Here is a 24,776-nt window from a genome sequence, read left to right on the forward strand (position 1 = left end):
GGGCAAGAGGGCCCAGGAGTCCAAATATCCAAGGAGCACCTCAGATGGAAGATGCCTCTTTTTGCCAGACTCTAAATGGTTAGACCATTAGTCATAGAGACTTGTAGCTCAAAGGGGTCATTTGGGTTGTGGGGATCCAAAGGTACTGGTATTTCTTTACATACATCTCTTCCCGAACATGAGTGTCACCTCTGGCACTGACAAGCATTGATAGCACAGACCTGTAAACATCAATACTCATTACACATTCACCAGTGTAAGCTACAGCAGTACACTGAATAGGCCCAAACGGCTGCACCCAACAGGGTCACATAAATTTCCGTTCTCCACTGCAAAAATTGCCCAAACTCCACTAGTTGAATTCTGGTGCCCTCCTCCCACAGGAATGGGTAGGATAATGACCTGGGTAACTATATCCAATGGAGCCATGAAAGTTTGACTCTCTCCCCTCTGCAAAGCTCCCCAGCATACTAAGGCAGGATGCACTGAGTCTCACCTTTGATCATCTTCCTCCTTAATGAAACTGAAGCCAGGATAGAAGAGAAGGGGGCACAGAGGGAGAGAGCAGCTCTGAGCCCATTAGCAAGGTTTTGCATTCAGTTCACCTGAATAAATGTGGAGTGTTTCAGACCACCCAAAGGTCTCTACTGAATAACATGCCCCTCACTGCTGTCACCATTTATTTCTGTTTTGGGGGTTCCTTGGCTTAGCAGCCACAGCTACATTATCTTTAGAGCCATCCCATTACTCTAAGATTCCTTCTTCCACCTGCCCTGAGGAGCATGCCCAACCACTAAGGCACTGTGCAGGCAGCTTGTTTCAATCATCTTTCTCACCGCTCAGACTCTAATGATTAATTAACAAGTAGGACAGCAGAGGACCCTGGTTCCCCTAACCCACCCGATACTTGAGCAAGAGCATTTACTGCTGGATACCAGGGTATGTCTCATCTCTGAATCTGCCCTGTGGGGCTATCATCCTTTCTCTTCTAGGAGACCACGTCTCTTCTTTGTCGCATTCTCACCCCCAAAACTGTCAAGAACTGTGAAGGGTCTGCAAGCTAACAAGTTAGTCTGGCACAGTTTTGTGGGTACTGGCAGAAGACATGAGATTCCAGGGTCAGACACAAAGGACTTAATTACTTACAGAAACAGTCAAAGTAGGGGCTTCCCTGGAGGCACAGTGGTTAAGAATCCACCTGCCAATGCAGGGAACACAGGTTCAAGCCCTGGGCCGGGAAGATCCCAGATGCCATGGAGCGACTAAGCCCATGTGCCACAACTACTGAGCCTGCGCTCTAGAGCCCATGAGCCACACCTACTGAAGCCCGCGTCCCACAACTACTGAAGCCCGCACACCTAGAGCCTGTGCTCCGCAGCAAGAGAAGCCACCACAATGAGAAGTCTGCGCACCGCAATGAAGAGTAGCCCCCGCTCACCGCAACTAGAGAAAGCCCACGCACAGCAACGAAGACCCAACCAACACAGCCAAAAATAAATAATTAATTAAAAAAGAAAAAAAAAAGAAATAGTCAAAGTACCATTTTCTTGTTTTGGTTTCCAAGCTCCAATTCCCACAGGACAATGTAAAGAAGGCCAGGTGACACCTGTACATGCAGAGGGTCACTTTACAGGAGAGGAACCCTGAGCACAGGGAACCCAAATCTTTTATAGTGCCCACTGCTTCAGAAGGAGATGATCTTTATATTCCAAGGCTCTAAGCAAACCTGCCCTTTGTTCTGGAGGGAGACATTATCTCTTCTCTATCTTCTCTATCATACAAACATCCTAGAAAAATATTCCAGAAAAAAGGCAGTCAGTATCTCTGTTCAGAAGACATACTGAAACATAAGCGACCTATAGAGAACTGTCTAATGCCCACTTGTAAACAGATAAAGTTAAATGATCTCCCCATTTGTTATTTACTGACAAATAGACCAGACCCTTGCATCAGTGGGTGAGGATATGCTTCCCTGATTACCTACCAGTGGACCTGCTCCTATTTCTCTTTGACTCTTCTCAAGATTCTCTGTAAGGCTGAACTTATCTTCTATCTATCTCACAGGCCAGTGTTTTGTAACAACCATTAAGTACAACAGTGATTTAATGGATTTCAGCAGAGTTAGGATGAATTAAAGATTTCTGAGTAGAGGGCTAGGATAGATAATCTGGATACACATCTAAACTAGTGATTCTTGACTTTTCCTGTCTTCAACTCACCAGAGATCCAGACTTAGAATCTACTTGTCAGTGGTTAAGAGGGGGAGGAGGGATGTCAACGGAGGAAAGCCAAATTTAAGCATTAATTGAACAAATCCAGACTTAAATCCTCACATTCATTATTTTGCTTGAGATAGTGTGAATACTATAATTATGCCATAAACAGACATAACCATATCCAACTACTTTTAAGCACTTCAAAACTAAATACTTATATATTATTTTCACCCTCCCTAATAGTAATGATATAATTTGATTCTCTAAAACTACCAGACTTTTATATATTACTTAGTACCTCTGGACTAGAAAACACTTCAAAAGTCTAATCCATACAATTTGGGGCCAAAAGTACTTACTTTTTTTTTTTAAATAGCAAACATTCTGGGAGGTATGTTAAAAAAAAGTCTAATTTTTTAAATTAGCGATACTTTTATGTTGAAAGACATGTTAAGATATACTTACTGCTTATCTGTCCACAGCAATCAATCCAGAAGTATAAATATTAGATCAACATCTAACCAACGAGAAAAAAAAAAATACTGCTACATCAGCTGATTTTTCTCTCTTTGAATTTAATGAGTTTACATCAAAAAATTAGGTAGTCATTTTACATTTAAGGAATAAAAATCTTTTTAAAAAAAAAGCAATACAAAGAGAAGATTTTAACCAAGTTTACATTTCTTTTTGCTATAGTTTTTAACAATTCATCTCATCATATTACAATGTGCAAATGCATGTGCAGCACCCATTACAATCATGACACTAACTTTAAGGAAGTACATTGTTACTAATGGCCCGCAGAGGAAACTGATTTACCTTCTGGTAAAAACTCTGCAATATATAAGCATTACATAATAACGCTACTTCACCACCATTTGTCACAAGAACCATCACCAAAGTTTTCAGGAAATGAGTCCACACACAAATTAAATATTTAAAAGGTGAAATGTTCCTTATTTTAACTTCAGCAAGATCTTTCTTTTTCATTGTTAAGAAACACTTTAATAGTTCTAAAGTAAAAGCTGTTAAGAGTAGAGTCCAGATAGCTAAAACTGTACTCCTGAGTTCAAACTTACAGATAAGTCTTTTGTAAATAGTTCTCAATAAAATATCCTCCCTCCCCAGCCCCGTCCCGAATCTTGAATTTTTTCTTACAAAACTTTGGTCAAGAGTAGAAATATATCCAGGCAGATATGTATGCCATATGATAGCAAGAACGGTAAAGCCCAACTAATGACTTTGGGTTTTAGAAATAGAAGGCAATTAAAATGTACTCAAAGTTACATTAAGAAAAGCTTTCACTGGGTAATATTGAAACAGTCACAAAGGTTAAGAAAATACTGATATCAAAGTACAAATGACTACAATGTTAAAATAGACAAAAACTACTATACAAGAGCCTCTTTTAAAATTAAAAATAAAGAACACAACACATGAGTCAGGATTGTTTTCCTGTTCTACTCATAAATTTTAGTCTTTATATGCAGAGGGTTGGGTTGGTTATGTTGACATCTAGTAGAGTTTCTTATGACATCTGATGAAGTCTCGTTCCAACTTCAGACGGTGGCTCTTCCCTAAAGAACTTCTTGATTTTGGTCACATCTTGGTCATTGTACAATTTCAAAGTAGTGCAGTATCGCCATGATGTGCTGAGGCATGAAGACATATCCTGTGTACAGTGCCATCCCCACGATGGAAACCAGCATGGAATCTAAGTTGTAGTTAAGGAAACTTCATTTACTTTTTCTCAGTTTATCCAAACCTAAATCCCCAAATTTTTTCAACAATTGTTCTATGTGGAAGTACCCATTCATTTAATGCTTTCTCATACCTACCAAGTATTTATAAAGAACTAATAACTATAATTATAGCCACTAACCTTAACTATGCCTAACACCATTCTAAGTTTTTTAAGCTCATTTTGTCTTCACCGTCACCTTACATGGTGCATACTATTATTCTCCCTATTACATTTCAAAACATCAGCCTGCTTAAAATGAAGCAGAGAAAGTGACTCTGTTCAATCTAAGAAACAGAAACATATAGGAATAAAATTGTACAGTATTTAATGACTGCAAAAGGTCTACTAGCTTGAACAATAACAATGCCTGATCCAAGAATTTTAGAATTATTTAAACTAGAATGTGGCTAAGATATTGGCTTTAGAGCCAAAGATAAGATCAATCATATACTAGTGACATAAACTGATAATAGCTGCTACTATTAAACATTTATTATTATTATTATCACTAAACTTTGCAACAACATCAAATAAAAGCCACCTTGATAACCTAAACCATAAACATTCTGCACTGTGGTCCTTTCTCCGCATTCCAAAAGGAATGTAAACTGTATAGGGGGCTTCCCTGGTAGCACAGTGGTTAAGAAATCACCTGCCAATGTGGGGGACATGGGTTCGAGCCCTGGTCCAGGAAGATCCCACGTGCCGTGGAGCAACTAAGCCCATGCACCACAACTACTGAGCCTGCGCTCTAGAGCCCGCGAGCCACAACTACTGAAGCCTGCATGCTGCAACTACTGAAGCCCGTGCACCTAAAGCCTGTGCTTCACAACAAGAGAAGCCACAGCAATGAGAAGCCCTCGCACTGCAAAGAAGAGTAGCCCTGCTCCCCAGAACAAAAGAAAGCCCGCACGCAGCAACAAAAACCCAACGCAGCCAAAAATAAATAAAAATAAAAATAAAAAATTTTATAAAAAATAAATAAACTGTATATATGCAAGTCAACAAGGAGCCCTCCTCTTGGGCCACACGAAATACTACTAACAAAAATTATGAGGGCTTCCCTGGTGGCGCAGTGCTTGAGCGTCTGCCTGCCGATGCAGAGGACACAGGTTCGCGCCCCGGTCCAGGAAGATCCCACATGCCGCGGAGCAGCTGGGCCGCTAAGCCTGAGTCATGGCCGCGGAGCCTGTGCTCCGCGACAAGAGAGGCCACAGCAGTGAGAGGCCCGCATACAGCAAAAAAAAAAAAAAAAAAAAAAAAAAAAAAAAAATTATGTAAAACCTGAGAGCTTTTTGCTTTGCAGAGTCATGCTAAGGGGAATAACTCCTTCTGAACTGGGACTGTGTTTTATGCATTCATTCATTCATTCATTCATTCATTCATATTCTCTCTCTCCCCTCCTCCCCACCTCCTGCCTTACATACCTTCAGCTCTACAGACTAGTAGTTCTATAATACCTTACATTCCTTTATGAGAATATAGGGTTTAAATAAACAATGTGATTACTACCAGCTAATATTTGTATAACAGTTTAGTTGACAAACCTCTTTTATGTATTATCTTGCTTGACCTTTATGGCTTTCCTGTGAAATGTTTATTCACTAGTACTCATCAGAGACTGACAAAACACTGAGGTGACTTGTCCAGGGTCACACAAGAAGCTGTCTTTAGAGCCACAGCTCAAACCTGACTCAGACCCTAAGTTCATTCCCCTCACCTGGCAAACATGGGTGAAAAGTCTCCCCTAATTTTTTTTTAAATGAAATTAAAATCATAATGATTTGGGGACTTCCCTGGTGGTCCAGTGGTTAAGACTCCACGCTCCCAATGCAGGGGGAACAGGTTCGATCCCTGGTCAGGGAACTAGATCCCACATGCTGCAACTAAAGATCCCGCACGCTGCAATGAAGATCCCACATGCCGCAACTAAAGACCTGGCACAGCCAAATAAATAAATAAATTTTTTTTAAAAAAAAAGATTCCCACATGCTGCACAGCACGGCCTTAAAAAAAAATCATATTGATTTTATAGTGGGATTTTACAGTCTTCATGGGAGGGGTCAGCCTGCATTCAGTCTTAGCTTTTAAGCTAAGGTTGGTCAAGTGTGGGTCCCAAGGTGGGGAGGGCAAGTTCTTGCTGATTAACAACCATTATTTGGTGAGTTACATTTTTCTGGGGGTAGGAGGAGCAGCTGGGTGATGGGTAAGGGGGTTAGGAGGAAGGCCTTGGTGACAGGGAGACAGCCACAGTGGACATTCTTAGTCCTTCAGTGTCCCTCACAGTGCCCAGAATGGTGACCAGGACAATTTGGACACAGGGGTATCCTGAAGCGGGATTTATGAAGAAGATGGACAGGACTTTGGAAATGGGTCACTGCATATGGCGGCAGAGGCCAGTGTCACATCTGGGGCGAAACCGATGACCCTGTTGGGGGTACCTGGGTTGGTGCTGCTCTCCCTGTGAAGAACTTCACAAGAGGGAGGGTGTTTGCAGGAAGGAGATGTGCACTGGTAGAGTTGCAGACGTCAGATGTGGGTAGTTCTCCCATGACCTTTTTTTTTTTTTTTTTTTTTAATTTACTTAGCCGAGTTGGGTCTTTGTTGCTGGGCACCGGCTTTCTCTAGTTGCAGCGAGTGGGGGTTACTCTTTGTTACGGTGCACGGGCTTCTTGTTGCGGAGCACGGGCTCTAGGCATGCGGGCTTCAGTAGTTGTGGCTCACGGGCTCTAGAGCGCAGGCTCAGTAGTTGTGGCGCACAGGCCTAGCTGCTCCGCGGCATGTGGGATCCTCCCGGACTGGGGCTCGAACCCATGTCCCCTGCATTGGCAGGGAGACTCTCAACCACTGCGCCACCAGGGAAGCCCTATGACCATTTTTTTAATTTACTTTTTAGCCTCCCTTAATCCAGTTCTTTCTTAAACAACCACTTTGTATTCACCACTCAATTTCTTTAAAAAAAAAAAAAAGTACAAACTTGCTGCTTCCATATCATTACTCATCACCCACACAACCATCTGCCTTCTACCTCTCCAGGCTATAGACACTGCTCTCAGGGCACCAACGACCTCCTATCAAATCCAATGGCTATCTGAATTGACACTATTTTCATCTTTCCTCTTCAAAACTCCTTCACCTCTGGGCTGAGGTACTTCTCTGGTGCTCTCTTCTCTTCTCTCGCACCACTTTCCTAGTTCACTGGCTCTTTTTCCCTGTCTGCCACTAATGTGTAAGATGATTAGAGTTAATATTGTGCTTTTCTCCCAAACATCCACTCCAGCCCTCCTGCTAGTACAGCAGCCGTGCTCTTTGGGTGGGCCTAACACCTATCCCAACTCCAGGGATAAGCCCTGACTGATCTGAACCAGTTAAGATCTTCTCTTTTTACAAACGCCCACCCCCCCAAATCTGATCAACCAGCTCAAAGTTTAGGAGTTCTGCCAGGAATCCAGGAACACAGATTCTCCTTCTAAAATATGCAGTTTGCTGATAGAATCCTGGAATCACTGGAGTCACTTTGCCTCCATGAGGAAATCAAAACTCGGAACAAAGTTGACAGATGAAGGTGGCGGAACAAAAATAATCGCAGAAAAATGGAGTTAGAACCCTGATCAAATGGCCTGAAGCCACCCTACCACTGGATTTTCAGGTACATAAGCCAATACATACGCCCTTTACCCATAAACCACCTTTAGATATTCTTTGTCATACTTGCAGTTGAAAGGATTCTAAATGATAAATGGAGTTCCCAGTGATTTGTCTTGGGCCTACACACACTTATAACTTAAACAACCACCTTAATGTTGTTGACCTGACCCCACCTTCTATACTGCAGACAAGTATTTCCTATGATACTGGACATTTCCACCTATGACAGGCTTAAATTCACAGAGCCAAAACTGAACTCATTACCTTTCTCCAAAACTACTTCTTCCTATAGGTCCTATTTTCCAATGATTGAAAATTGTTGACACACTATCTGATATAACTATAGATTAACTATTTGCCTAGTCACTCAATCTAGAAATTGCTTTGATTCCTTCTCCCCAAATTCAAATTATTTAAGACTTCTCCATTCTTTCCAACCACACAACAAATGACTTTTATCTCATGTTCCCCTACCCTTATCAATGATAAATGATTGAGGTATTTATCATTCCTTACTTAACCACTTAAAAGCTCCCACTTTAGGCCTCTGGCTATTTTCCATGTCTCTCTTTACATTTTAAAATGCATGCTTCCCAATGCCTCTAGGATAGCACTTGGAATTCTAAGCCAAGCATCTGAGGACCTTTCCAATCTAGCTCAAGTACCTGGTCTTAGGTTGGAGTGCAAGAAGTAGACAAGAATTGAGAGGCTGGAACAGGGATTCTTGTATAAGCTATTCTGAAGGGAGTTTTATCAGAAGGGGAGTGAGCAGAACAGAACAGAGCAGGGGGAAAAGCTGAGGAGGTTCAGGAGCTCAGCTCTCACAGGGCGCTCTGGAGCATGAATTGTACCACATATTGGTGTTGCTTTGAGGCAACAGGCCTGATCTTTTGTATCCCTTAATCTGTCAATCACTGGCTGTGCGATAGGCTGAGGAAAAACCACCTGGGCGAGACAGCTGCCTTGGCCAAGGACAATAGTCTGGAGAAGGGGGAAGCTAGAAGGCTGTAGCAGACAACACTCCCAGCAGCAAGGGAGAAGTACATCAGCTGGTAAAGGGGATCAAGGTGGGGACCAAAAGCATCTACAGTTGACCCTTGAACAACATGGGTTTGAACTGCACAGGCCCACTTATACGTGGATTCTTTTCAATAAATACCTACTACAGCATGACACAATCCACGGTTGGTTGAATCTGCAGATGTGGAGCCACAGATACAGAGGGCCCGACCGTAAAAAGTTATACCCAGATTTTCAACTATGCAGGGGTCAGCACCCCTAACCCCTGCTTGTTCAAGGGTCAACTGTACCATGCTGCTTTTCCATCATACCTCCCAACACTCCAAGTCATCCCCCAACAAACACACATCCTACTCATGCCACATTACACGAGTCTCAGAAAACAATGTTCTATATTTTCATACTGCTCTGCCTTTGATTACGGTTTAATAATGTGACTAAGGATAACAGCAGTGGCAGCTTTCATTTTGTCTAGTGTGCGCACGGCACCGTGTTAAGCCCTTCAGTAATATCCTGAAATCAGAGTAAGCAATGGAGCCAATTCCAAACCAAGTCAAACTCCTAAAATGTGTTCTTAACCATTACACTATAATATCTTCCTTTGTACGAAAAGTCCTATTCCTCCAAGTAAAACCTAAACATTCTTAGAGCTCAGCTAGTCATCTCCTCTCGTATGAGGCTCTCCCTGGCACTCATACTTTTTCTATTCTTACCCCAACGTCCTGGCAGAATTAACTATTTCCTAATGCTCATCAAGTTCTTTACTCATATCACACAGTGCTTATCACCTGACATTACCTATTTGTAGATGTACTGATATTTATCTCATCCAGATTATCAACTCCTTGAACACAGGAACAATGTCTAATCATTTTTGTATCTCCAACATCTAACATAACACACACTTAATAAATATTTGATGAATAAAGGAATTGCTTAAGAAATGTTATTTGACTCTAGATTCACTGTGGTGCTTTCTACGTATTCTACATATTACTGTGACCAACAAACTCTAAAGCAACTACAGCAAAGAAAACCAAAATCTGTTTCTAAGCAATACTATATTTTCAAGATGCTTTTTGGGTTTTTTAACAGCTTTTAGGTAAGACTTACGAATGTATACACAAAGCAAATGAAATGGTATGATAATAATCTTCAGGTCATTGGATCAAATTCAAGTAAGAATTACTAAAAACAGCCATTTGAATGATTATATTACGTACTCTTTATGGCACTATAATTCTTCTATTTAGTATGGAGCATGTATCAGTTAACATGCATAAATTAGCTTAACAGAGATTGTTCTACTATAAGACAGGAATCTGAAACTTAGGCTCAATTTTGTGAACACTAAATTGTCAAACCTTTAATCTTTTATATGCATATAAAATCAGGACATCTTTCCAAGTGAAACAAGAACTTATCAAAACTTTTTTTTTTTCTTGGCCACACCAAAGGAATGCAGGATCCTAGTCCCCCCACCAGGGATCAAACCTGTGCCCCCTGAAGTGGAAGCGCAGACTCTTAACCACTGGACCACCAGGGAAGTCCCTAGAACTTATCAAAACTTGAAAAGATGTTTTGCCTGGTTAAAATATTAGACACTAGAGTTCATGACTTTCTACAGCATTATGCTGTGATGCATACATGTGGAGTAATAACAAATAAATGGCAATTATATATGATAAATTCAGGATAGTGGTTACTTAGTGGGGTGAAATGGGAAGAGGAAGAAGGGAGATCAAGTGAGAAGGGGCACAAAGGGTCTTCAAATGCATGTTTTTCATCAGTAGTTGGTGGTATGGGCACACTTCATTATATTATTCTTTATGGGGTTTTTTATTGCATGCCTGAATAGTTAATAAGTCTTACTTATTTTTTTAATAAGTAAGAACTGTAAAGGAAAATGGAACTGCATATACTACTAGACTAAAAACTGTTTTATTTGAAGGATCTTTTTCCCTGGCAAAGTTTGGGTTAGGCATCACTGGATCTAATTTGCTACTAGGAAATAAACAGAAAATCTTAGCTCTCAGAAACAGAATAAACAACTCTCAATTCTGACCAAGAAAACAGAAAATTACCAAAAGTCACTTGCACCTAGATGCAAATGCCAATTATTAGCTACTCAAAATAATAACAATAATAACAATAAACCTAAACTTTTACCCAGAGCCACTTATTAAATTTAACTTTTAATTCTATTTCCCTCAAAAAACAGTTTCTGTATTCTGATCCCACTTCTCCTAAGTATTTCCAGAAACACAATAATTAAAGAAGCCTCTAAAAGTAAGTTTTCTATACAATTAAATTTCAAAATTATTCCCCAAAATTATCCTAAAGCTCTCAACCATAAGAGAATATTTTTTTACTGAAGTATAGTTGATTTACAATGTTTCAGGTGTACAGCAAAGTGATTGAGATATACATATATTCTTTTGTAGATTGTTTTCCATTATAGGTTATTACAAGATACTGATTATAGTTCCCTGTGCTACACAATAGGTCCTTGTTGTTGATCTGTTAATCCCAAATTCCCAATTAATCCCTCCCCCCCCAAATAAGATACTATTTAAAACTGACTTAACTATACAGTGAAACTCATATTAAATGAACAAGTAAACAATGGGACCATGAGGAATTTCTACTAGCCTTAATAATCACCTTGCAAAACATGCAAAAAAGTGCCTTTTAATAAGTAACTTTCTACAAATGTGACTTAAGCAATTTTAGCCATGTAGCTGAAATAGCTCCAATACACTGAGTGGAATACTCCCTGAGATTATGCTTGGCACCATTCAAAACAGCAGCTTTATTGTGACATTTGCAAGGTTGGGGAACATGTGACCTTCATCTTCTTAGAAATGTTCTCACAAACAGAGCTAAGCATACACCATTTAGAATATAACAGCTATTATTTGCTATCTGGGTACTTGAGTGGATTTCTCAATCCACTGCGCTCTTTAACACACCTCTCAAAGTTTAAAGTATCCTTGACACACTGTGAAGTACAAGAAATGGATACTGGAATCACCATGGCACTGGAAGAGACCTAGGGTTGAGCTGCAATTCTGCCAATCCCTGGTTGTTTCAAAAACTCTCTGATCACTAGTCTCCTTATCTATGGTTTGGGGACACACATCACCTACCTTTCAGGGTTGATATAAAAATTTGGAATCAAATCTATTCTGCAACAAAAGGTAATATAATCTTTATTGAAATTATTATTTGAGGGCTTGGGCACTTAACATTATGACTCAGACCTCTGTTTGGAAATTGCCCAAGGTCACCCTGCTATTAACTTGTTATTTATAGTATAATCCTAAGGCATCACAACCTCTCTGGACCTGAGTTTCTTCTCCATAAAATGAAATCCCTTCCTGGATTAATGTTAGGATCCCACTTGCTTGGAGAGGGCATTTAAGTACCACTTCTCAATCATCCTTAATGTAATCTTCTCTTTGAGACACTGAGGCACACACACACACACACACACACACACAGAGAAAATGTAAATATTCAGTGTTATATAATACACATATATTGGAAGGTAATACACAAAATGATAGAGTAATCTTTCCATTTACCAAGCCCTTACTGCTGTTTGTATAAGTATCAGCGGCTGTACCAAGATTAATCACGTTTATGTTTTAGAGGGGGAACCGTGATTCAAGAAACATAGAATAAAGCTAGTGAAACCCAGACTATAACAAACCAAAAACCTCAAAAATTAAAAAATATGTCTTTTCTGTTTTGTGTGTATGTAACTGTCTCTACCACTGAATTTTAAGTGCATGAGAGTGAACGCCTCGGCTGCTCTTTGCTTCCAGTTGTAGTGCATTGTTAGACAAAGCAGGCACTTCATCAACCATTCAAGAACTGAGCAGATAATGTGCCAGGATTGTGCAGGCACTGCCGATAATTGTTTGTTCAAGGGCTGAGTGAACAATCAGAGGTTATTTATAACCTGAACATAACATAAATACTTTATGGGTCCAATGGATTAAAAGCAAATAGATGTGAAACCATATATCTGTGTGCTGTTTGCTGTTTTCTTTAACAGGGATCCCCAGCTAATCATGAGCTGATAAGTTCCCAGTTAGACAGGAAAAAAAAAAAAAAAAAAGACTTTTTGCCCATACAAGGGATTGGCCATCCCCAGTGCTTTTCTCAGCAACTTAAAAAAAAAAAAAAAAAGAGGAAATGCTTTAAAGTTAAATACAGTACATCAGAAGTAAGACCACGGTAACTAACATTTCCTGCCCTAACCAGTAACCCCGTACTATCACCGCCTACTTTAGCAACCTATTCGCAAGACTTTGCAGAAACCAAAAGTAGCTCCTCATTGGGAAAAGGGCAGGGGCCTTTGTCCCAGTGGGTATGATTTATTCCTCTTCACTAGTCTAATTTCAATGTTTTCAGTCTCTGATGGCCCTGGTCATATCAAAAAACAAAGCTAAAATGTCATCTAAAACAATCCAATCTTCTATTAGTCAAATTCCTTTTGTAAAACTAACTCTAAAAAGCTACTTTTATCCTCAGAAATATTCAAAAGTTTTGATAAATTTAATTTTTTTAAGGAATCATCTTAAAAGAAAACAAAGTATCTGACAAAGCATTACCATAGGCTGTTTGGTGAAAAGCAATCAAAGCTCTAAGGGAAAGCAGGTGTCAGCTGCTGAGTGATGCTCCAAAAAGGACTCTTTCATATTACTGCAGGTTTTGTCCCTTGACCTCGAAAAACTAGAGACCATCACCAAAAGAAATGTTAAGAAAGCTTATTTTGGGACTTCCCTGGTGGTCCAGTGGTAAGGACTCCGTGCTTTCACTGCCGAGGGCACGGGTTCAGTCCCTGGTTGGGGAACTAAGATCCTGCAAGCTGCGTGGCATGGCCAAAAATTTAAAAAAAAAAAAAAAAAGAAAGCTTATTTTTACCAAATATATCACTTTTGATGCTTTCCTAGTTGCCATAAATGAAAGCAAGTAGAAGATAATGATATGGTTATAGTCCTGTGTAAGTCAGCCACTTTGATATTCTTGGGCCATAGTAAAGGATATCACATCAGCATCAGAGGTTACTGTTAGCAAGCAAAACCCATTCTCTGAGCTTTCTGTAGTGTTGGTCATACTTAAGTATGGAAATTGATTTTAGAACAACTTGATGACGAACTCTTTAAAAACTAAACAAACAAAAAAGCCTGCTGCTGAAACCAGCAATGATCATGTTCAACTCTGAGCTGAAATCCTAGAAATGGTTTGTAGCTCTGAACCCAGAGACACCAAGGCTATGTATCACTACATGTCTTTATAATTAGAGCTTCTATTAATCACATGAAGATCTAAGTCCCAGGGTCAAGGGGGAAAAATTACCTGTCTGCTCTAGAATATAATCTGTTCTGCTATAACACATTTCTGGAACATCAATTAACTCATATATGACTAGGATATCACAGGAGCTGCATGGTTTCACATGGGATTTTTTGTAAATTAGGGGCGCCAGATTAATGAGGAAAGAATTATAATCTTCAGCAAGAAACATCCCTCGGCTCAGCAGCTGCAGTCCTTTTAGCTCTATTTTAAGAAAATTAAAAATTAGCCTCTGTACCTGGTCTCCCTCTCCAGAAAGGTACACCTCCAGGCTAGCGCAGCTCCCAAATAATGGCAGGACTGCACTGCCTCCTGCACCTCCTCGACGGCAGCCCACACCATCTCCATCACTTCAGCAGTTCCAGTCAACTCTGTCCATGCATTTTTTTTTTTTTTTTTTTTTTTTTTTTTGCTGTACGCGGGCCTCTCACTGCTGTGGCCTCTCCCGTTGCGGAGCACAGGCTCCGGACACACAGGCTCCGCGGCCATGGCTCGCGGGCCCAGCCGCTCCGCGGCATGTGGGATCCTCCGGGATCGGGGCACGAACCCGTGTCCCCTGCATCGGCAGGCGGACTCTCAACCACTGCGCCACCAGGGAAGCCCTGTCCATGCATTTTTAATGTCCCCTGGGGCAGCGCCCAGCCTGCCTGCCCAGGCTATCCAAGTTGTCCCCCAAGATGCCAATCATTGTTTTCATTAGCACCTGCTTATGAAGTTGCATAGATTTTGAGGGGCTAATGATATTTTCCCATAAACTCTTTTATTTGAGAATTTTTCAGGAACGCATACAACACTTGATGGCCAAAATTATTGTATTAGTAGTAATTCTACTTTTCATAACCATTGATCATAAATACAATACTGTCTTTCTATCATTCCATAACTACTATTTTTTTTATTATTATTATTGTTTCTGGCTGCATTGGGTCTTTGTTGCTGTGCATGGGCTTTTCTCTGGTTGCGGCGAACAGGGGTTACTCTTCATTGTGGTGCGTGGGCTTCTCATTCTGGTGGCTTCGCTTGTTGAGGAGCACGGGCTCTAGGAGTATGGGCTTCAGTAGTTGTGGCACCTGGGCTCAGTAGTTGTGGCTTGCGGGCTCTACAGCACAGGCTCAGCAGTTGTGGCGCACAGGCTTAGTTGCTCTGCGGCATGTGGGATCTTCCTGGACCAGGGATTGAACCTGCATCCCCTGCACTGGCAGGTGGACTCTCAACCACTGCACCATGAGAAAAGCCCCCATAACTACTATTTTTTAAGCATTCCAATTCATGAAAAGTATATATCCTCTCTTAAGTAAATCTTTTAGAACATAGAGTTTTAATTATTAAAATTGAGCATTGGGTTTTTTTTTAATCTAAAGAATTTACCTTCAACTTCCCTGATGGTGCAGTAGTTAAGAATCCGCCTGCCAATGCAGGGGACACGGGTACGAGCCCTGGTCCGGGAAGATCCCACATGCCCCAGAGCAACTAAGCTCCTGCGCCACAACTACTGAGCCTGCACTCTAGAGCCCACGAGCCACAACTACTGAGCCCACGCGCCACAACTACTGAAGCCCACGCACCTAGAGCCTGTGCTCCGCAACAAGAGAAGCCACCGCAATGAGAAACCTGCGCACCGCAACGAACAGTAGCCCCGCATTCTGCAAATGGAGAAAGCCCATGCACATCAACGATGACCCAACCCCAACGTAGCCAAAAAAAAAAAAAGAATTTATCTTATCCTTGCTCCTAAGCACCACAAATGTTACAACAATCAAACCCTGAGCCGGGTTGTGGGGTGGAGGAGGTCACAAGGTCTTTAAGAATATGAAGCAGTGGAGACAGGATCCACATTCAGCTCTACTGAAAAATCATTGGTATCACATGCAGATACACTGTAGATCATCTGTATGTGCTTTGTCCCCACTGCCATCAACATCCCATGACTCTCCCTGACATCCTAGTACAGATCACCTAGTTCTTGTGTAGCATAGTTTTTCTCTTCCACCTTTCCTGAAAGAAAAGAACATTTTCCTACTAAAGAAAAAGTTATAATATCCTAAGGAGTACAGACAAGGGATAGTCTAACATTCTCACATAGCCAGCCAAATATCCAGGCAGTGTCAAACAGGCTAGAGCAGCTGTTTTCAAACTAAAGCACAGGAGCCCTGGAGGAACAAGACTTTTCAGAGGATTAGAATCAGTTAAGGGGAATCAGTTTACAAATCTTCAGCTTCCACTGTACTCTCTCCTCAAGCTGATCTGAGAACTGTGATCTGCTACTTCTCCTTCCCATCCCCCACCCCTTACAACTTCACTTCTCTCACTTTACTTCCAGAATCTTACAATTAGCATTTCCCCAGGGTATAAAATAACCTCTGGGACAGCAAACAAAGGAATAGTAACTAACTTACATTGTACCTTATTTCGTTCAGGTAACAGACTCCTGGCACAGCTCCAAACCTATCTATCCATCTAATAATGTGAATTTGGAAATGAGACACCTTTCCAATCTGGGCCCAGCAAAATGCCTCCAGCAAGGAGGATGGTGAGAGGGGCCGTTCTGCCATCACTGAGGTAGTGACCAGAGAATCCACTGTCAACATTCACAAGCGCACCCATGGAGTGGGTTTCAAGAAGCGTGCCCCTCAGGCACTGAAAGAGATCCAGAAATCTGCCATGAAGGAGACAGGAACTCCAGATGTGCACAGTGACAACAGTTTCAACAAAGCTGTCTCGGCCAAAGGGTTATGGAATGTCCCATACTGTATCCACGTGTGGTTGTGCAGTTGTCCAGAAAACATGAAGCTGAAGATTCACCAAACAAGCTCTATACGTTGGTTACCTAAGTACCTGTCACCACTTTGAAAAACCTATAGTCAATATGGATGAGAACTAACCACTGACTGTCAAATAAAATTATAAAACAGCAACAACAAAAAAGTGAGACAGGACTGAAGGTGTTTACATAACAATTATTTGAACAGAAAAATGACACCGAGCTTTTCCTGACAGAAATTAAGACTGATTTTGCCTATTTGGCTTCACAGTGAGGACCAGCTTTGCCAATCAGGTCATGTGATGAATGTTTTCTATGAATTGTGTAAGAAAAAAACTATAGTTTTAAGGTTTTAGCAAAAACACAACAATTTTTAAAAAGCAAAAAATTAAATCTTTTGTAATTGTCTAAATTCACTATGAAAGATTTCAGATGTCAACTTAAATGAGTGAGAGGATACACAGTATGTGCTTTTTGTTCTTTTAGGGAATACACAAATGAAAAGTTTGAATACCACTGGGCTGGAAGGTTGGAACTATTAATTTATCAGTTACAGAGACCTCCCTGGCGGTCCAGTGGTTAAAACTCCACACTTCCACTGCACGGGGCTCGGGTTTGATCCCTGGTCGGAGAACTAAGTAAGATTCTGCGTGCTGCACGACTCAGTTACAAAAAAAAAAAATTTTTAATTAAAAATAAAAATAAAATAATAATCAGTTACAGTTATTCCTAGCTCAGCTTTCCTCATTTAGCCCTCCCTGGTAATGGAAAACTGCATTCATTTCTACAAAAGGAAGATCAAATGAAATGGCATAGGGCTTCCCTGGTGGCGCAGTGGTTAAGAATTCGCCTGCCAATGCAGGGGACACGGGTTCAAGCCGTAGTCCGGGAAGATCCCACATGCCGCGGAGCAACTAAGCCCGAGCGCCACAACTACTGAGCCTGCCCTCTAGAGTCCACGAGCCACAACTACTGAGCCCGAGTGTCACAACTACTGAAGCCCGCACACCCACAGCCCATGCTCCGCAATAAGAGAAGCCACCACAATGAGAAGCCTGCGCACCGCAATGAAGAGTAGCCCCTGCTCACCGCCCCCCGCCCCCGTCTATGCGCAAAGACCCAATGCAGCCAAAAATAAATAAATAAATAAACTTATTAAAAATAAATAAATAAACTTATAAAAAAGTAAATAAATAAAATAAACTGTCAAACATGTTAATTACTCTAGTATACTGACAGGTGAAGAAAGAACATACAGCTTAAAATGTAGTGCTGGGGAGGGGGAGGGGCAACATAGGGGTAGGGGAGTGGGAGATACAAACTATTGGGTGTAAGACAGGCTCAAGGATGTATTGTACAATGCAGGGAATATAGCCAATATTTTGTAACAACTGTAAATGGAAAGTAATCTTTAAAGTTGTATAAATTTTTTTTAATTTTAAAAAAAGGAATGCTTTTTTTCATTATCACTCAAAGCCTATCTCAATCCAAAATATCTACCTTTGCTTCTACCCTTGCCTCCTCCAGCCACCCTTAATTTATTCCAAATCCTGCAACCGAAGTAAACCTTTTCAAACTTAAAAAGCCAGATTGGATCACTCCTCTATCAAACCTTTCAAGAGTACCTTTTTTATATATATATATATATATTTATTTATTTATTTATTTATTTATTTATTTATGGCTGCATTGGGCCTTCGCTGCTGCGCGCAGGCTTCCTCTAGTTGCAGCGAGCGGGGGCTACTCTTCATTGCGGTGTGCGGGCTCAGTAGTTGTGGCTTGTGGACTCTAGAGCGCAGGCTCAGTAGTTGTGGCACACAGGCTTAGTTGCTCCACGGCATGTGGGAACTTCCCAGACCAAGGCTCGAACCTGTGTCCCCTGCATTGGCAGGCCGGTTCCCAACCACTGCACCACCAGGGACGCCCAAGAGTACCCTTTTTTACCAAAATTAAAAATCAAAGTCCTTACAAAGACCTCCAGGACCTCCAAAGAGTCTGACCTCACCGCCTAGGACTCTCCCGCACACTCACTCTGCACTGGCCATACCTGCCTCAGTGATGGCCTTCATCCATGCCAGGCAGGCTCTGGACTCAGGGACTTTGCAATGGCTAGTCCCTCTGCCAGCTCTGCTCTTCCCTCAGATTTCTACCCTGCTAACTCCCTCACCTCCTTTATCTTTTTACTCAAATATGCTTTTGCAATGAAGCCTCTCCTGATATCTCTTTAAAAACAGTAACTCCATCCCATCCACACATTTCTTATCCCCTGACCTACATTTCTGTTTTCCATAATGCTTACCACCTAACATACTATATATTTCACTTTTTTTTTTTTTTTTTTGGTAACATCTCGCTGCCTGCAGGATCTTAGTTCCCTGACCAGGGGTCGAACCCATGCCCCCTGCAGTGGAAGCACAGAGTCCTAACCACTGGACTGCCAGGGAATTCCCACTATATATTTCACTCATTATCAAAGTTTCCCAAGGACAGGGATCTCTGTCTCATGTGCTCACTGATACATCACAAGCATCTAGGCCAGCATCTGGCACAAGGTACGCACACAGAAGTGTCTGTTCAATTAAAAAAACAGTCTCAACCTACTTTTTCAACTTTATTTCCCACCCACTCTGCCTTAAAGAATCCCTGCTCCAGCCAAGTCAGCCTGGCGTACTCACCATCCCAACACATCTCTGCACCCCAGTCCACACCTTCTCCCCACCTGGGAGAAAATAAAGCAAAGAACTCAAATACCTCCCTGAAAGTTCTCTGAGTCCACCATGCTCTTCCTGCCCTGCATCCCAAAGCACTCACTGCCCAGCTCTTCCAGTGGAATAACAAGGGGTGGGGCGGGGATCCACCTGAGAACATGTGTCAATTCTAATTTTTCCTGAACTTGGATCTAATTTCCTGGAAGAAACGAAGTCCATCTTCTTGGAAACTTAGAACAGAACTCAGGATGTTGAAAATTTTTTTAATTAAAATAAACTTTAAAACCCTGTTCCTAGGATTTTTTTTCCCATTCAAAATGAAAAGAGCTTTGAGTCTCATGAGGAAAGGAAAAATATATATTCCTGTGGTTTATTTTCCTACTTTATTAAATACAGTTAGTCCCCTTCAGTTCTACCATCTCCCACCTCCTCTCCCTTCTCCAGTGAGTAATTCTTCTTGGCTGTTCACTCCATGCCAGCCCCTGTATGCCAGCTGTTGTACTATACTACTGTACTTTTCAAGGTACTGTATTGTAAGAGTAAAAATGTTCTCTTTATTTTTTTTATTTGTTTTCTATTACAGTACAGTACTATGTAGCCAATTGTGTTAGTTGGGTACCTAGGCTAACTTTGTTGGACTTAATGAACAAATTGGACTTAACCGAACACGCTCTCGGAACTCGTCTGTATGTAGGGGACTTATTGTATTTAAATGTCAGTGAGAAAAATGTCAGTGAGAAAACTGTTACTGGATTTGAGTGACTCTACTCAAGAGGTATGAGCACCTCCCTTCATCTCCAGAACTCTCACTCCATGCCTAGGAGGCCGTACTGGAACAGATATGACCCCCTTTCCTACTACTCACCCCCACTAATTCCACCCCAGACACACCAGCCACTCAGCTATCCCAGAAACAAGCCAGATATGCTGGTGCTTCAGGGCATTCCTAGTTACTGTTCCTTCTGCCTGGAATGCTCGATCCTCTGGAATTTTTCCCCTGCTTAAATCTTTCTAAATGTACCCTCCCTGACCACTCTAACTAAGAATCAAAGAACATGGACTCTTTCTTAGTTCCTATCTTCCTCTCCATTTTATTTTTCTCCGTAACAGCTATAACAATCTAATAATCTAATTTTTTACTTATTTATCTAGTGGGATTAGAATAAATATTTTTATCTGTTTTATTCACAGGTAAATCCCTACTATCTAGAATAGTATCTGGCAATTAGAAAGTATACAATACTTGTGGAATACAGAACTCAGCAAATGTACATGTTTTACAAATGAGTAGACAGAGCAATGCAAATGTTGTTAACATCTCCAAAATAAATCAAAGAAGTTCTTTCAATCTATAGCCTTTTCTACTTCTTTAAGTTTGAATTCTCTACAACAACTGAATGTTGTTCATCAGGAACAGTCAAGTTCCAAAGCTTCTCTAAAAGTGGCTTAAAATCAGTGCTTCTGCAATTTCTCTGAAATGACAAATCAACATATAAACAAATGTTTGTCAAAAAAAAAAATGTTTGTCAAGCATTATTTGTGTGCCCAGCACTGTGGTTGAAAAAAAAAAAAAAAAAAACTCTTTCCTTGAAGAAACATGGACTGTCTTTCAGGGGGAATCTAATTCCAAGCATAAACCAAAAAAACTTCCTGCATTTTGCTTAAAATAAATACAAATATAAAATGTCATGGAAACATATGAAGCCATTACAGAATAAACCTTTGTTTTTTTAATTAAAAGAACAAGGCTAAAATAACTTTTACGTATGCTTCCAATTATTTTAACAAAGATTTTTAATTTTCTAGCTCCCCTCAACAGCATGATTACAATGTTACCCAGTAAGGCACTACAGGGAGTGTCTCGCTGGTTACAAAACATGTCTTGGTTACAAAACCTGGTCTTTTCCTTTCCCACTGATGGCTGCCAATAGGGAAAGGGGACTTTCGAAACATGTTAAAACTTCCCCTCCAGAGGTGGATGTCAACAGGTCCCAGCAGGTCTCTTTCAGGTTGGTTGCAATCTCACTAGTGTGTGTGGTTTTTTTTTTTAATGAAATCATGTGGTCCCATAAACCAATGAGAAGTCAAATGCTTCAAAGGCAAAAACCCACAGAGGTACTACATATCATCATAATTTATTCATAATTTACTTCTCCATCCCCCCCCAAGAAAAACACGGAGGTATTTATGACACTACTACTATCGCAATATAATACAGAAAAACCTTACCACCACTGACACCATAGCATTTATCTATGTGCCAACAAAAGCCTTTAAGAGTAAAATTAGAGTGTAGACTCTGATAGTGGGGCCCTACATTCAACTTCTGATTTAAAGAGTTTCAATTTAGCACAACATTGTTTATGTTTAAATTCACTTTTTAATAACTTTAACTGAGTCAAGAGGTGGTCTATATTTTAGTATACATTTTACAAGGATGACCTCATGAGCTCCAACCTATAGAACTTAGAGTGAAACTAAACTGCAGCTACAAGTAAATGGTGCAGGAAATTAGGGCATACTTTACATTCAGACTCTAAATCCAAACTCTGCATTCTGGTTCTTAAACTCCAAGTTTGGAAAGAAGTGCCAATAATAATAAAACTAAATTTCCTTGTAAAGCAGCTAAGATGCCTCAAAAGTATTGAGACAAAAGACTCAGCTTTGAGTACAATCCTATTGCTATTTGTTCAATCCTATTTGTTCAAGACAAATAAACACACTTATTAAGGCTTGGAATGAAATTACCTCAGTCACTCTACCACGTATTTGCAAAGTTGTTCTGAAGCTACTCCAAACTAAACCACACTGAAGACGAGAGGCCAAGCAAGTATGCTATATAAAATATTTTGTTTCATATTGGCCCTCAAGTTTTTTTAAAAAGTTATCTCTCATTAGTATTTATTCTGCAAGAATAATATCAAGGGATGTCAACATAGACAAATGAAGACAGACTTCAGGAAGCCTCTCTTCACAACCTTGAGTTATTAATTGAGCTTATGAAAGTTAGATGAGTTAAGATACAGGCAAAGCACTTAGCACAGTTGCTTGGCTGGTAGTAAATGCTCTATAGTCGTTAACGAGTAGTTATTAGCCATCTACGAAAACACAGCTTCAAACACTATCTACAACTAACCACATATTCCTTTTCGGGCTCGACTGTTACGGACTGTGCAAACAGCAAATTAATGAGTAGAACAGACTTTTAAAACCATCTTGAAGACCAAAAAGGTACGATTCACGAACTGCTTTCAAAAACTGTATTGGGATGCCATAAGCACAAATTCACAACCTGACTTAAAAGCCGATAAACTGGTTAGCATTCTTATTAGGACCAAAGCCAGCTAAATCAGGGACACCTAAAGGTCAAAAGCGTCCAAGCCGGGAGCGATTTGCTCCACTTACACGGTCCCTGCCTCCCACGGGAACAGGAGATTGAATCAAAGGCTGGCACGGCCGAAGTGCAGGCGAGGGCAGACATCGCCCTAGGGATCTCCTCCAGCAATAAAGACGCTTCTACCTCGGTCCAGTGACTCACCGGCGACCTCAGATCTCAAAAGACTTCTCGTCCCCCACCCCCCAACCGCGGGAGCGCCACTCTCGGCCCCGAGACCTCGGCCCCGCGTGCCCGCCGCGAAGAGGCGAGTCCACGCGCGCAGTTCCCGCGGGGCCGCCTCTCCGCCCTCCCGCTGCCCCGCGCCCGCCAGGCCCTGGGCCCGGGAGGATGCCGCCCGGGTCCCCGCGCCCCGACTCGGCCCCGCGCCCGCGGCCCGGGCAGGATACTGAACACAGTCCGCTCCCAGGGCTCCAGCATGTAGAGCGCCGTGACCAGCAGGTACTGGTAGTAGAACCAGGACATCTGTTTCCAGGCCCGCGCCAGCGCCATCCCTGCCACGCGCCTCCCGCGTTGCAGCCAAACGTCAGTCTGTCCGGCCGGCCTCCCGTTCGCGTCCTAGAGCCCCTGGCCGCCAGGCCCGCCTGCCGCGCGCCCATTGGCCGGCCCGGCCCGGAGCGTCACCCGTGGGCACGCCCAGCCCCGCGCGCTCCCGGGCAGCCGGCCGCGAGCCCCGCCCGGCCGGCGTTTATTGGCCAGGCCTCGGCCTCGCGCCGCGCCTTCTCCCTACCCGCGGTTCCCCCTCACGGGGCTGCGCCCACGCGAGCCCGAGAACTGTCCCCGCGAGAGCGCTCCGCCCGGCCCCGCCTCGCCCGGCCGTTGGTTGGGGGGGGGCGGTAGTGCCCGCTGCGGTCCTGCCGCAGGGGTCGGCCGTGGCTCCCTTACGCGATGGGTCCCCCGAGTCGGGCCCAGAAACGCCAGGCGAAGAAATATTTGTGGAATACCAGTGACGCCTTAGGCGTCCTACTGGGCTGGGAGATTACAGGGTGAATAGGAGCATATTAGGATCCTTACCTCTTGCAGTTTACGATCTAGGGGAGGAGACAGGCATTCATCACACAAATGCCAGAAAAGCTGTGATCGGTGCAGAGGGGGAGAGTAAGGTGCTCGGAGAGGGTGGGGAGGCGAGCATCGCCCAGTCGAGCAGGTCAGAAAAGGCATCTGTGAAGAAGTGATGCACACACTGCCCTCTTCCTCCTTCCCCACCCACACGCGGACTCACACACACAGAAGCACACCCACATAAACCAACATACCCCGTGCACTCCTTAACCTAAAGACAAGAGAGAGATTACCATAAATATGTCAATCTGCCCACCTCTCTTAGTGGCAAAAGGTGCCGTGTAGGTCAAGACTGGGAGAAGGACGCTGATCTGGTCGGTTCTGCAGATGACAGGCTGCTTGAGATCCGTCTGTGGGACAGATACCTCCTGGAGATGCACTCTTAAAAGTCCAGATTTTCCCACTGGCAAATGGGCCAGCAACATTGCACTCACCTTCAGGAATGAAGATGCACGATTAGCATGTGAAATGACACAATTAATGGCCTGCTATTTAAATGTTAAAAAGGTTTCTAGGTTAAGTAGCCTTCTGCATAAACTTTAAAACTTTGATGGTTGATCACTATTTATTTATTTAGAAATATCAAGTACTGTTCATGAGCAAAACATTGGGGATAGAAATCCAGATAGACTGAGATCTTCCTTCATAATGTACCCAGTCTACCAGGGAAGAGAAGCAAGTTAACTGATTATAGTGAGATGCGGTAAAGGGTATTTTTATGTTATGTGTAGGATGCCTTGATAGCCCAGAGAAAATCAGATTGGGGTTGTAAAAGTCTTCTGGGAAATGGTGCTTGAGCTGAGTATTGAAGGAAAAGCAGAAATGGCAGAATGAATGGGGTTAGGGTGGGGAGTAT

At 42.1% G+C, this 24,776-nt stretch overlaps 1 protein-coding gene across 1 annotated transcript; it reads right to left on the reverse strand.

The window, feature by feature from the left end:
* Window positions 1–2,772: 2,772 nt before the first annotated feature.
* Window positions 2,773–23,412, reverse strand: SPTSSA (serine palmitoyltransferase small subunit A). The gene is made up of 2 exons (XM_082619055.1): window positions 23,248–23,412; window positions 2,773–3,930 (listed from the first exon to the last, which is right to left on the reverse strand). Exons 1-2 carry the CDS (start codon window positions 23,348–23,350, stop codon window positions 3,827–3,829), a joined length of 207 nt encoding a protein of 68 aa, XP_082475181.1. The 5' UTR covers window positions 23,351–23,412; the 3' UTR covers window positions 2,773–3,826.
* Between the last annotated feature and the right edge of the window lie 1,364 nt (window positions 23,413–24,776).

The sequence above is a fragment of the Mesoplodon mirus genome (assembly GCF_964341445.2).
Source record: "Mesoplodon mirus genome assembly, chromosome: 4".
Lineage (NCBI taxonomy): Eukaryota > Metazoa > Chordata > Mammalia > Artiodactyla > Ziphiidae > Mesoplodon > Mesoplodon mirus.